The following is a 13,061-nucleotide window of genomic DNA, read 5'->3' as shown; positions in this document are numbered from 1 at the left end:
ACGCACACCCATTCCCAAGTTCCCATTCCTCACCATTTGTAAATTTTGTCAGTCTCCCATCCTGTCCATCCCCCACCTCATCCCACCTATCTCTGCCTGACCCGGGAGGTTGAGGTAAATTGTCTCTAATTTGTTGCTAAAAGATTAATTGCAGAAGGTGGGTCGATTTGATTAAGGCAATTAATCTTTGGTTACAGCGTTCTGGTGTCACTTGTGGGCGGGGCGGGGGGAGACCTGAAGAGAGCTAGGGAGAGAAGGCAAACGAGACTTTTTGGAGACGCTGTGGAAAGCGGCTCCCTCGCCTAGGACAGCATCCAGATCTTTGCCCCTGAACCCTCACAGCCCGCAGCCCCCGAGCTCACGCCGGCGGTTTCAGCACTGCCAAGCTCGGACAGCGACTCCCGCCGGTGAGCCTAGTAACTTCCCGGTCCCGGCAGGTGAAGAATGTAGGCAGCCTCAGGAGCTGACCCGGACGAGGGGTGCACCCCTAGCTCCCGTCTCCGGCCCAACCATTGGGCTTCCCTTTCCCCACTGCTTGAAAGCAGGATCCGACCAAATAGACTCCCCGAAGACCCCAATTCCCAAAACGCCATAAGGATGGGAAAGAGAGAAACCCCCCAAACGTCTCCTAGAAAAGTTCCCAACGCTGGAGTTTTCTCTTTTCATGAATAATTAACGCTGCTCATAAATAACTGATGGAGGCAGTGGAGAAGGGAAGAGGGAGGAGGCGAGCGAAAGCCAGAGCGGCCAAAGAGAGATCGAAGAGTTTGTTAAAGGACCATTAAGTACGGCTTGCTGGGAACGGCATTCCTCCTAGATCACGCAGAGCGGTTCCACCCTGGCGAGGGGTAAAAGCAGAGAGGCGAGGCGCCCAAGAGAGCGAAGATTGTGCTGACCAAGCCCAGGGCACCCTTTCTGGACCCAGTCTTGTACTCTCACCATCCTCTCACACCAACCCAGGGCTCTTCCCAGAGCCCCCTGGGACCTTCGGTCATCACCCATCCCCATGTCTACGCCCAAAGTGCAGAAGTTCTAGGCCAGATAATAGAGGCCCAGGGCTGAATTTGGATTTTGAGCTCTGACCATGCTGCTTAGGACTGTGGCAAGACTTGCCCAGTTCCAACCAATTTGCATGCACCTCCCCAAAGCTCTCCTCACCCCATCGCAGACCATACCATTTCATTCTTTTCACACTGGCCCAAAGTCTTGAGACTTCAGTTTCCAGCGTGTTCATTCCCACCTGCTCACATCAGAACCCTCAAGAACACAGTCTTTACAGTGCTCCCCCCCAAAACTGCTTCACCCTCTCCCACTGCCCTTCCACCATCTCCAATTCCTGACTTCATCTAAAGGTCTGGAGCATCCTGAACTCACATCTTGTATCCATCCCAGCTCTGCACTGGGACTCGTGAGCAGGGATCTCAGAACTTGGAAGAAAGTCCAAGAAGAAACCCTTGCTCCTAGGCTGCAGGCCTATGCCAGGGCCTTTTGGCTCCTCTAGGAAACACTGGCCTCTCACGAAATAGACAGCCTCAGATGGCTAGTACATGTTTTTAGAGTGAAACTCCTGAGAGTCCCTTGGCCAAGCAGCCAACGCAGTCCTTCACAGGGGCTCATGGAGGCTATCCCACAGCAAAGCCATGTCTTTTCCTAGTGCAACCGGGCATAGAGCAGTATCTTCCCAGGGCATTGGCCCAGGGAAGAAGATACTGTAGACTGCACCAACCACCACTAGCTGTGAGATGAGGTTCTGACTTAGGAGGTAGGAAGGAGCCTCTTTCTGAGCTTGACCATTGGTCAACAGCATCCACCACATACACTTCCAAAATGACCATCTCCTGACCTCTGGGTATACCAAAGGTCAGACTAACTTCTGATATTTCTGGGCTAAGAGCTGAGAGTAGCTTCCAAAGAGAAAAATTTGTGGCCAACCTTCATTGAATCTACGCTTAGAATATTTGTAATGAGAATCTTCTCTTCTCTTTATGTAATATATAAGAAAACACTAAAACCAATTTTATTTTCTCAACTACCTCCTCCCCACCTCAACACTTCCATACCCTGAGCTCTACCTTTTAAGAACAGGGAAGTTCTGAATAGGAAAAGAAAATGGAGGGAGAAGAGGAAATTCTTAGGGAATTGTCTCTCTGCCTCAATAGGGACATACCAACCCAGGAGGATTGTTGTGAAACTAGACAAAGGGGTGGGAGGAAATCAGATGAGGAGGAGGCTAGCCCTGGAGCCCATGGGTTGTTTACTTCTCATATAAAATATAACTCCCCCAAGCAGGAAGTTACTGCAAACAAGTATCAATAATGAATGAATCTCCTGTAATAAAATACTTACATAATTAGCACAAGTCAAGTGGCTGCATTATGTTAACCTTTTGCAACTCTGAGCTGGAAAATTTTGCTCCAGAAACCCTCAGAATGCTGTTTTCATTCTCAAGAGAGGGTGAGAACCAAGCGCTCACCCAGCCTTCCACTGTTATGATATGGTTTTCCATTTCTGAACCAGGACGTAAGTACTTCTGAAATATAACAGAAAACTCTCTTTGGTGAATTCAGAACAGTCATTAACATTCAGTTTTAAGTGAATGTTAACAGTAAATAAAGAAATCTCTTGATTGTAATAGTAGTAACAAAGCAATAATTACCCAGTAGGTGGTCATCAGTAATGATAAATGTATCATTATTACTGTGTGAGTCTGGGAACTCAGTTTTGGAAACTACTTCAGACTTTTTAGTAGCATGGCTGGTTACAAAGCATTTCTTAGCCTGCAAAAGCCATATAATTTTATACACAATTTAGGTGAAAATAAATTTAAATCTGTATATTACATTTTTAATTTCAAGTTAGTAATTAAAGTTGGTTCATTATATCTCCTCTGAAACCCTCACTGCTCATCTCCATGGTTTGTTTGTACAATTTGTTTCTAAGACACCCAAGGTTACACAGTTCTAAAAGATGGAAAATTTAATTATTTGCCAACACTAAGAGTTTGCCGATGATATCATAATGTGTCTTGAAGAAGTTTGGGATGGTATTGCCTTTGGTCTGTTTAGCTGCGCTTTCACTTGGAACCCCTTAAGCTCCATGACCAAAAGACTTTTTTTTACTTAAAAAATTTCTCCCAACATTCTCTCTGCATATTCACTGGTTGCTGTATTTTCAGGGAAAATAAAATCAATGACTCAGATTTCTATCACCTTCTTCCCTGGGATTTACTTTGCTAATAACTAATTTTATCTTTTGCTACCACTGAGTTAAAGTGTGCATGCAGGAGAGAAGCTGAAGGCATTATGCTTATTGGGCAGTCAGAGAACACATGGTAGTTTAATAGTGCATTAGGTAATGGGATCAAGCTTGATGGCAAAGTAGAAATTTTCAGATAAGTTGAGTGATGGGGCAGTAAGACAGGGAAGACAGTAGGAAAGGGAAAAAGAAAAAGCCTTTATTTCCTTAGGAAATAAAATCCAATGTTCCTTCCACCAGTGTAAGCTGGGGAGATAGTAAATGTACATCTCTCTGGTGACATGTCAACTACAATCTACAACCCCTCCCCCTACGCCCACTCCTTTGCTTCCCCTCCCCAAGCTTTAAAAGGTCTTGCTCTCCACACCGTCTCTGCATCCTCGGTTTTAATTACTTCTTAAACTGGTTGCTTGAAACAAAATAGCCAGTTGTAAAATAAAATAAGCCCTAGGCCTCATTTTTCATACTTAGTGGTAGTTGGAGTCTTTGTATGATTAAAGACTCTTTTGCAGAAATCCAACCAATTACTTGCTGTGGTTTCATCTTTCACAATCCTATTTCCTACTCCACTTTCTCCCTCTTCCCTTCTCCTTTTTTCTCCTCTCCCTTCTTTAGGAGTGACAATCAGAACAGGCAAGCATCTTGCCTTGTTATTCATTATGATAGCAGCATCTTTGAGATGCATCTTTGCCAATTAAAACTCCATGTAGATCCCTTATCCTTTTGTTGTAGCGGCCTAGGTTATTCAGGAGCAGAGACAAAAGCCTGAAGTGATGTGATCTAAATGAGCTCCGGGGTTTTCCAGCTGGGACCACCTCCATTTCAAAGGACCCCCTCCTTCCCTATATAGGGAGGAGGTGGGTGGAGAGGGCGGGTACTTATGTGTATACATGCAGAGAGACAGAGAGAGAGTGAGAGAGAGAAAGGAGAAAAAGAGAAAAGGGAGAGAGCCTAGTGGGCTTATTCCCTGTGCCAGTGTTTCTCTTTGATGCATATTCACAGGTGTGTTCAGGGAGTGTGCATCCATGGGTGTGTAACCTCAGATATTTTGTGTGTCTTTGAATTTTATCTTGTTCAAATAATGTTTGCTAAGTGACCACCAAGTTCACCAATTTCATCTTCCATTCTGGATATTATCACTTCATGGAAATGATGTGCACCTGTGTGTGCCTTTCTGTGTTTACAGGTTTGGGAGGACTTATAAATGTTCTCTGTTACAATAAAGAAAGGCCAATAGCAACTGTTTCAGTTAGTCCCTGTGAACTAAGGGTAAGAAGGGTAAGAATCTTCTCTGCCACTTACCCAAATGCAAGCTTTCCTGTGAGAAAGATTTCCTCCGATTAAGGAAAACCAATCTCAGTTTCTCCTCCCACCATCACTATTTATTTAAAAGGTGCTTGTTTGAAGTGTAAGAACTCACTGATTCCCATAGTCACTGGTGCATGAAGAACTCAAGGGATCACTGGGGCAGGAATATAGGTCCTTCAAAGTATGCTCTGTTTCCTTCCCAATTCCAGTTTAGAATATTTGGTTTGTGCTCTCGTACTTCTCTTGGACTGGGTCCTTGTTTATAAACAATATTTCAGAGAAGATTCAAAGGTTGAGTCAGCCCCAGGATGCTCAGAGCCCTTTCTAATTTATCCTGTGACTTCCATCATGAATAAATCTTGAGTTTGCTCCTAGTCCCTAGTTTGCTCCATGCCACAGCTGGAGCAATAAAGGGAAAACCAGGGAGTCTGAGCCGGGCTGCAGAAAGCTTTTTAGGGTAGAAAGTGAGAGCTGAGGGCTATCAGCAATCATTATCATTATGGCCATTATCATTGCTAATCTTTATTGTCAATCTACTTAAAATGGGTTAAACAAATGCTAGCTGGGGTTCTGGCCAACTGTATATAAAATAAAGACTAGACCAATTAAAGGCCAGATAAAATTTTAACAAAAGGACTAATGTTCCTCCAGAGAACTTGGTTCCCTCTCTGCTCACCACTAAGCTAAAATGCTTTTGATATCTTTTACTCTGGAGCTATTAAAGATTTCTAATGTATCTTGTAACAGGACAGTCCTAGCTCTTGTCCCATTCTCTGAGGAAAATGCTTTTAAAACTACCACATATTAAATGACTACTGTGTGCCATGCACTTTGCATATATGATCTTATTTAATTCTCACAACACCCCTGTGGGCTACCTATCAATCTCCTCATTTTGCAAATGAAGAAACTGGGGCTTGGGGAGGTGAGGTATCTGAGCAAGATTTCACAGCTAGTCAGTGATTGAGGAGAAATTTGTACCCAGTTTCATCTGATTCTGAATCCCCAGGTCTTTCTAATACACCAGAATTCTTCTGCCCCTTCCAGTACTGCCAGTCTTTCTTTCTGGGCCATATGGGTCATCTTTTGCAGGGCATTTCTTGCCCTATTTGATGCAGAAATACCAATGCCAGGGACACTTCCATCAGGGAGACGAGAGCAGTAAGATTTCTGCCTAAGACCTGAGAATGGGGTAAGAGGAAGTGGGAGAGAAGGATAGAGGCTGTTTTTCTGATCTGTAACTGTCATGGGTTCCTTAACATCCAAGCTGGGAGTGGGAGGAAAGGGCATATCTGGTGTTTCAGATTGTAATGAATTTTTATCGAGGCTTTTATTTTCCTTGCTGTCAATGCAAGGAAGGGGGTGGGGTTGAGGGAGCTGGATTGCTCAGTCCTTGGAGATGGGGCAGGTGTGGGAGAAGTAGGGGGTGTGGCTCTGTGTTGCCCCTTGCCCGCCTCTTAAATCTATGAGGCTCTGCTCGAGCCCGCCCAGAGCCGAATCTAGGGCTCGATTACAGGCTGGGAGGCTTCCTCCCGACCTTGAACACAGTAGGATTCGCTGTGCTTTAGAATGATGCATCTCGTCAGCACCGCGGACAGTTCCCACCCCGGATTTTGTTGTGGCCTCATACCCCGCAGAGTTCACCGCCGGCTGGGAAACCGACTTAGTCCCAAGTGGAGAAAGCTGGGCCCAGGTCCGACTGTGTGTCAATCAGTTGTTTAAATTTGTAGCTGGAAGCCCATATGCACTGCTGTGCTGGCCTCCTGCTCTTGCTTCCAGGCGTCGCCTCTCCAGTTATGAGGAGGGCAGCTCGGTTTGTGGTTTTCCTCTGGGTCCCGCGTCTGGGCTCCTTTACCTGTCCTTGGCCTGGGTGAACCGCAGCCGCCCGGAACGGAGATGGGAGTGGAAATGCTCTCCTCCATGTGGTGATAGATCATGAAAATGGGTGACACCAGTTTAACCAATAAAACAATTTGAATCAATTAGCCGGCTGAGGAGAGTCCCGACGTGTAAAATGCACGTCAGTTCGAAGAGGAAAGCATTGATTAACTCCTCCTCTCGCCGCCGCCGACTCCTCCCTGAGCCTGACAGTGTCCCAGGGGCTAGGACAGGGACTGGCAAGGACTCCACAAAGGACCAGCAGGAGACTTGTTCAAACTGAGGAGAAAACAAAGGGTCACAGAGACAGTGGGTAGCAGAAGGTTGCTCGCAGACTCAAAACATACGAACAGGCTGTGATTCTGCAGTCCACCTCTGGTCTCAAGATTCACTGGGGGCATGTGTGAAGTCTTTGAACAACTGTTATCCACTTTTACCTTCCAAAAAAGTATAATTGGCCTGACCTTTTAAACCGGCACCCTAGACTCACAGTGGAAATAAAATACTGCACTATTCTTAGAATTGTGTAAAATTATTTAACCTAACACCATGCATTTCTCTTTATAATGAAACCTTTTTCTATTAAAGTTATATATCCTGTTTGTCCTGTAGGGTGGGGGCACTGGGGAAGAAAGTTACAGGCTTGTATGCAGTAAGCCCAAAAGTAATTTGTAAATGTTTCTGTTTTAAAATTCAGGTAAGGAAGTGGCCACGGTGCCACCCAGATGTGGATTCACTCCTTAGGGTTACCTGGAATGGGAGGGAAGGCAAAGACTCGGCCCATTTCTCTTTTCAAATAAATCTGTTTTTGAAGACACTCTTTTTTAAAAGATAGAGATCTGTAAGAGGAAGAGGAGCTTTGTGGGGTAACAATGGGAACTGTACAATCAAAACTGAAGACCTCATAGTGCTCCCTCCCCAGCAGCAACCAGATATTTCCCTGTGGTAGTTAGTGAGGTGATAGGACTTCTCCGTTCTTCCCGCTCACAGTGATAAAATCAGTCCCATTTCCAGGGTTCGTTTCCACATGGCTCAAGCTTTCTTCCTGGCAGTCTGGGAACCGGGAACATCTTCCTTTGCAGGAGCCCCTGACCCCAGAGAGAAGGCAGAGAAGGGGAGAAGAACCAGTTTAGCCCTGAAACCTTCTAAAGAGCACTGGGCCTTGAGCCTCGGAGAGAAGGGATTTTTGAATGGCAATGGTGCGCTTTGGCCAATGGGCTGTGTAGGCAGAAAGTGTGAGTTTTCCTTATTTTTAGGATGGGAGGCTTTGGGGTATTGGCGGGCGAGCACCAGGTTGATCTCAGCCCCTTAGGACAAAGCTCAATTTGTGCCTTGAATGTCTTTAGAAACTAGAAGATGGGTGAAAAATTCTTTCATTGCCCATTGAAACTTATGCCCAAACGTCTCCATTTTCATGGCTTTGTAACTGTGTTTTCAGGATATTAATTTAGAATAGCCACAACTCCTGAGCAACAAGCCTCTCACGTTTCTGTTCGATTGACTTTCCTTGGGTTTATTAACCTTCGATGAAGTGTTAAGATTTCATGTTTTTGCTCTTGTATTTAGGAGTGGTATGTTGTTGGTGCTATGACACAATCTGGGTGGGCTTTCAGCTTGGTAGAGGTTTTTCCATCATTTCCACAATGCTAAGACTGTTTCACTAGGCAGCAATTGAAAATTCAGCTATGGCAGTAAAGGAAAAACTTAAAGGATTTCCCACCCCACCCCAGCCGGCATCCTTCTTAGAACATACTCCAAATGAATGGTTTCTTTCCTTTCTGATAAACTAGCCAGTGGTCGTTTTTACTCTTAACAGCTGGTCAATTGGGAGGCACAATATTGACACTTCATTAATATACTAGGGTGTGCCTCATTTAGGGAAACTATGAGGAAATGTTTTTTTATCCTAGTCTTTATTTTAGGGGAGGGGAGCATGCTTCTACGTGTTTTCCTGATTAAATGTATTTATTTCTCCAGGAAAATTGGCAACTTGCTCAAGGACTGATCCATGTTAGGGACCTCCCTGCCCCACCCTTTCCTTGTGCAGAGGTAGCCTGTATGGATCTTGTAAAATGGGTTAGAGGACAATTCTGAATGCAGTTTGATAAATCGATGTGCACATGCACATATTGGGGTCCTCACCTAATGGTACACTCCACAAAATAGAGAAGGCTGCAGTGACTCTGCATCGTGTCCTATAAAGCAAATGTATGTGCCAAAGTCGGGGCACTCCAAGTTTTTAGATTGGGCACCCTATGTGGAAACTTCTCTCCTTTTTCTCATTTCATAGCGTTTTAAAGGAGTTACTGAAGCTAATTTATTCTCCAGTTGACTGTGGATTCTGTCTTCAGAGACACAGAGCAGCTTTGCATCGTGTACCAGAGGGATCATTCATGAAGGAGAGTGACTCAGAAATGAGGGGAGGAGACAATAACGGGCAGGGATATAGTTAATTTGGAGGCCTCCTTCTAGAATCCGGGGCCTCCAGGATCCAGGTCCCGGGATGCAGGCAGACTGTTCGCTTTCCACTCCTGAATCAGATCTGCGGCTCCAGCACCATTGCTGCAGTTTACTCAGGGGTTGAGGAGGTTGTTGTCAGTTGCGAGTTGGTTAGGTTGGTAGCTTTCGTGCCTGATGCGAAAGGATCTCTCTGTTGCTCACGCTGGCTTTTGCTCTCCCCCTCCCTCCCTGTAACATGCCAGCCCTTTAATGTGGAGTGTCAGGGAGACGGTGACGTCACCCTGCCCGCTGGGTGGCGTCCCCTCGGTCCCACACGAGTTCAGAGACAGAGAAAGGCTCTGTCAGACTGCGCTCCACTTGGGGTTCTCCTGCCCCGGGTTTCCGCGTGCCCACACTTTCTGTGGTGGAGAGGACGCCCCGCCGCAATTCAGGCCATCATTATCCCCAGGCCGGGGTTAGAGCGCCATTCGCTCGAGCGAGAGCCCGGATCTTCGCGTGGAGCCCGCCGGAGTCCCACCCGCTGGATACGAGGACCCGCTTGGATGCTTCGCCTCCGAGCGCCCTCGGAAGATGGGCCGGCAGCCACACGCCTAAAGACACCCAGAGGTTACCAGGTATTGCCGGAACCGGCCGCCCCGATCCGGCACACAGCTTGCAGGGCACTATTTGAGATCCCCAGCGGTAGCATTTTCCGCGTTAGGTTGAGGGGCAGCAGTCGGCTTCCGTGGTGACTGGTTTGGGAGTCGGGAGAACTAAGTTGGGGGTGGGGGGTCTTTGGCTCTTGGGCAGGATAGGGAAGTTCTCCAGCTTCCTTTCTCAGTTCAACTAACTTTTAATTGTCTCTTCTCCCCTCCCCACCCCCCGAAAAAACAATGCCCCAGCCTAAACCTTAATTGTGTCTCTGCTCTGACGGGAGTTTCTGGGAGGGCTTGGGGTAAAAGTGAGGTGACGCTTCTGCCTGGTCTACTGCTGTTAAGGCTGCGAGTCCTTAATGTAGAGCCAGTTTCCCGCCCGGGCTGGCCAGTCGCGCGCCTTGCTGGGGAGAGAGAGTTGGAGTTATCCCAGGGTCTTATTAAGCGAATATGAACCTTGTTTGGAAGGGAAATGAGCATCGAAGGGCCACTTGGCAAAGCTAGTGTCAGTTGTATCAGACTCGGCTGTCACTGAGCCTTGAACTGCCATGTAACGCCTTGTCCCCTGGAAATAGTCTCTGATCCACCCGAAGTGACAATTCAGGCTTTCCTCTCCTTTGATTGCGTCGAGGTTTGTTCAAGCTTCCTCGAGGCTGCCGAATGTAATGAGAGCTGAGGATCCAGGGGGCAGCAGGGCAGAGGCTGCTATATAGATGCCACAGGGGCCCAGAGAGAGGACACGGATAAGAAATTGTGTGAGGGAGTAAGATCGTGTACCCTCTGAAAGCACTGTAATAGGGAACTCGCTGTACGTGGCCGAAAGGGGCCATGCTATGGCCTCTGGTGATTTTTTAGAGCAAAGCCTAGCCTTGGCCAATGCGCTTGAAATGTAGCTGTGGAAAGATCACTGTTTGTTCTCCTAGGGAGTGAGCCGCTTTCCTTGTTTCCACTTAGTGGCATTGTCGCAAAAATTTCTTTCCGCTTCCTTTTTCTGTATTTTCAACTTACTGAATATTTTCCCTCATTGTGGCATTCTGTTGACTGGAGGTGAAGTTAGAAATTTTACCGTAGGCTCAACCTGGGATTTTGACTTTCAACACTCCCAAAGATTACCTAGTCCTCTGATTAGCTGTATGGTGGGGCAGCTTTTTCCCCATAAAGATACAGAGATATCGAAATAAATTAGGGGAAAAAAGTCACAGAAGGTGGTACACATCAAGCTAAAAAATTTGACTTTTGAAGTCTGCCAATGAAGATCCCCAAGAATTGTTCATTCCTGTGTACTGTTTCTGGGTTTAACACCCTTGCCTGTACTTACTTTCTTATCGTCATGGAAATGACAGGAAAACCGTTTTTAAATGATTACCATCTTCAATCATGTTTTTAGGCTACCTACCTATCTGAGACCAGAACCACTCAGTTCAGCAAGCAGGTTTTTTAAAAACGGAAACATCCTATTTTGGTGCAACTGTGTATACGACATTGTATATTTTTCACTTTTTCAAAAAAAATTATAATTACAGAAAAAAATATCTAATGGCAAGGATGAGGGAGAAGGGATTTCGTTTTGCTTTAATGACCTGCGTTTCAACCAATAATGAATTTCCCCAAGGAAACCACAGACACCACGAAAATAACTTTTTAAAGGGTTCTTGGGGTTACTTTTTAACCAAAATCAATCTATCTCCAAGCAAATGAGAATTATATCTCTTTAAATTTGAGTTTCTATGCCAAGCCCGTTTTCCATAACTTTTATAATCTGTACTAGTTACAACTGTCATTACTACCTAATTTCTAGCAGACAAGCCATTTTATTCCAACAGCTTCTATAAATCCAGGATAAGGTCCTGGGTTTCTTAGGAATTCACTGCTTTTGAGCAAAATACATAGTTAATTCACTTTAAATGTTTAGAAGTGCAAATTCTTGCATTTCTAAAGGATGACCTTGAAGGAAATTAAGAGATGACTTTCTTGTGTTCAAAACTTGGTCACTTTTTCCCGTAATAATCATGTCTTAGAAAGTTATTCTAATTCTTTGGTTAGCGACTCACCCCACCCCTCTATTTTAGTCTGAAAAGGCTCAAGTCAACGCTTTCTCCTTTCCCTTCCAGTGTCCAAGGCAGACCTGTAGGGCTCGGCCCGGGGTTCTGCGGCGGAGATGGCTTCCAGTCCGCTGCCGGGGCCCAACGACATCCTGCTGGCGTCGCCGTCGAGCGCTTTCCAGCCCGATGCGCTGAGCCAGCCGCGGCCAGGGCACGCCAACCTCAAACCCAACCAGGTGGGCCAGGTGATCCTCTACGGCATTCCCATCGTGTCGTTGGTGATCGACGGGCAGGAGCGCCTGTGCCTGGCGCAGATCTCCAACACTCTGCTCAAGAACTTCAGCTACAACGAGATCCACAACCGCCGCGTGGCGCTGGGCATCACGTGTGTGCAGTGTACGCCGGTGCAACTGGAGATCCTGCGGCGTGCCGGGGCCATGCCCATCTCATCGCGCCGCTGCGGCATGATCACCAAACGCGAGGCCGAGCGTCTGTGCAAGTCGTTCCTGGGCGAAAATAGGCCGCCCAAGCTGCCAGACAATTTCGCCTTCGACGTGTCACACGAGTGCGCCTGGGGCTGCCGCGGCAGCTTCATCCCCGCGCGCTACAACAGCTCGCGCGCCAAGTGCATCAAATGCAGCTACTGCAACATGTACTTCTCGCCCAACAAGTTCATTTTCCACTCCCACCGCACGCCCGACGCCAAGTACACTCAGCCAGACGCAGCCAACTTCAACTCGTGGCGCCGTCATCTCAAGCTTACCGACAAGAGTCCCCAGGACGAGCTGGTCTTTGCCTGGGAGGACGTCAAGGCCATGTTCAACGGCGGCAGCCGCAAGCGCGCCCTGCCCCAGCCTGGCGCACACCCCGCCTGCCACCCGCTCAGCTCTGTCAAGGCGGCCGCGGTGGCCGCCGCGGCCGCGGTGGCTGGAGGCGGGGTCTGCTGGGCCCCACCTGCTGGGTGCGCCCCCGCCGCCGCCGCCCACCGCCGCCCTTTGGCGACCGACGGGTGCCCCGCACGGCCCATCCACAAAGGCGGCAGCGCTTCGACGACGACGGGGGACTCGTTGCAGGAGGCCGGCCGTAGTAAGCCGGCGCCAGCTCTCGGCCGCATGCCGGCCAGCCTCTCTGTGGCCGCTGCTTCTGGCAGCGCGGGGACTGGCGGGGCGGCGCTGGGCGGCTGTGTGGCCGGTGGCGTGGGCGCAGGGCGCGGGCGGCGCCGTGGCCGGGCCCAAAGGGGCCCGCGCAGCTATTCCAGTCATTCCCGGTGGCCCAGGCAAGGGCTCGTTCGGGGGCGTCCTGCAGAAGTCCCGGGCTGCGCGGGCTCTTCCCGCACCCCTACACCTTTCGCCGGCCGCCGCCGCCGCCTTCGGCTTGTGCCACAGAAAGAGGACGGTGGGCGCCGCCGGGCTGAGCGCCCTGGGGGCGGCGGGCGCAGGGCGGTGCGGCCGCTGCGCCCAAGGCCGGCATGTCCGGCCTTTCTGGC

The 13,061-nt window shown here is 48.3% G+C and overlaps 1 protein-coding gene across 1 annotated transcript in view; it reads left to right on the top strand.

Annotated features, from left to right (window-relative positions):
- The first annotated feature begins 11,691 nt into the window (after positions 1–11,691).
- Positions 11,692–13,061, top strand: part of SKOR2 (SKI family transcriptional corepressor 2) — a 44,049-nt gene continuing 42,679 nt past the window's right edge. The window contains 9 exon segments of the mRNA XM_017857799.1: positions 11,692–12,509; positions 12,511–12,555; positions 12,557–12,632; positions 12,634–12,828; positions 12,830–12,882; positions 12,884–12,923; positions 12,926–13,012; positions 13,014–13,050; positions 13,053–13,061. The exon segment at positions 13,053–13,061 is cut by the window's right edge and continues 36 nt beyond it. Of these exon segments, the coding sequence (XP_017713288.1) occupies positions 11,692–12,509; positions 12,511–12,555; positions 12,557–12,632; positions 12,634–12,828; positions 12,830–12,882; positions 12,884–12,923; positions 12,926–13,012; positions 13,014–13,050; positions 13,053–13,061 (1,360 nt within the window).

Source organism: Rhinopithecus bieti, unplaced genomic scaffold (assembly GCF_001698545.2).
Source record: "Rhinopithecus bieti isolate Rb0 unplaced genomic scaffold, ASM169854v2 scaffold_42084, whole genome shotgun sequence".
Classification (NCBI taxonomy): Eukaryota; Metazoa; Chordata; class Mammalia; order Primates; family Cercopithecidae; genus Rhinopithecus; species Rhinopithecus bieti.
The sequence above is the reverse complement of the archived record's forward strand: the minus strand, read 5'-3'. Positions and strand labels throughout refer to the sequence as shown.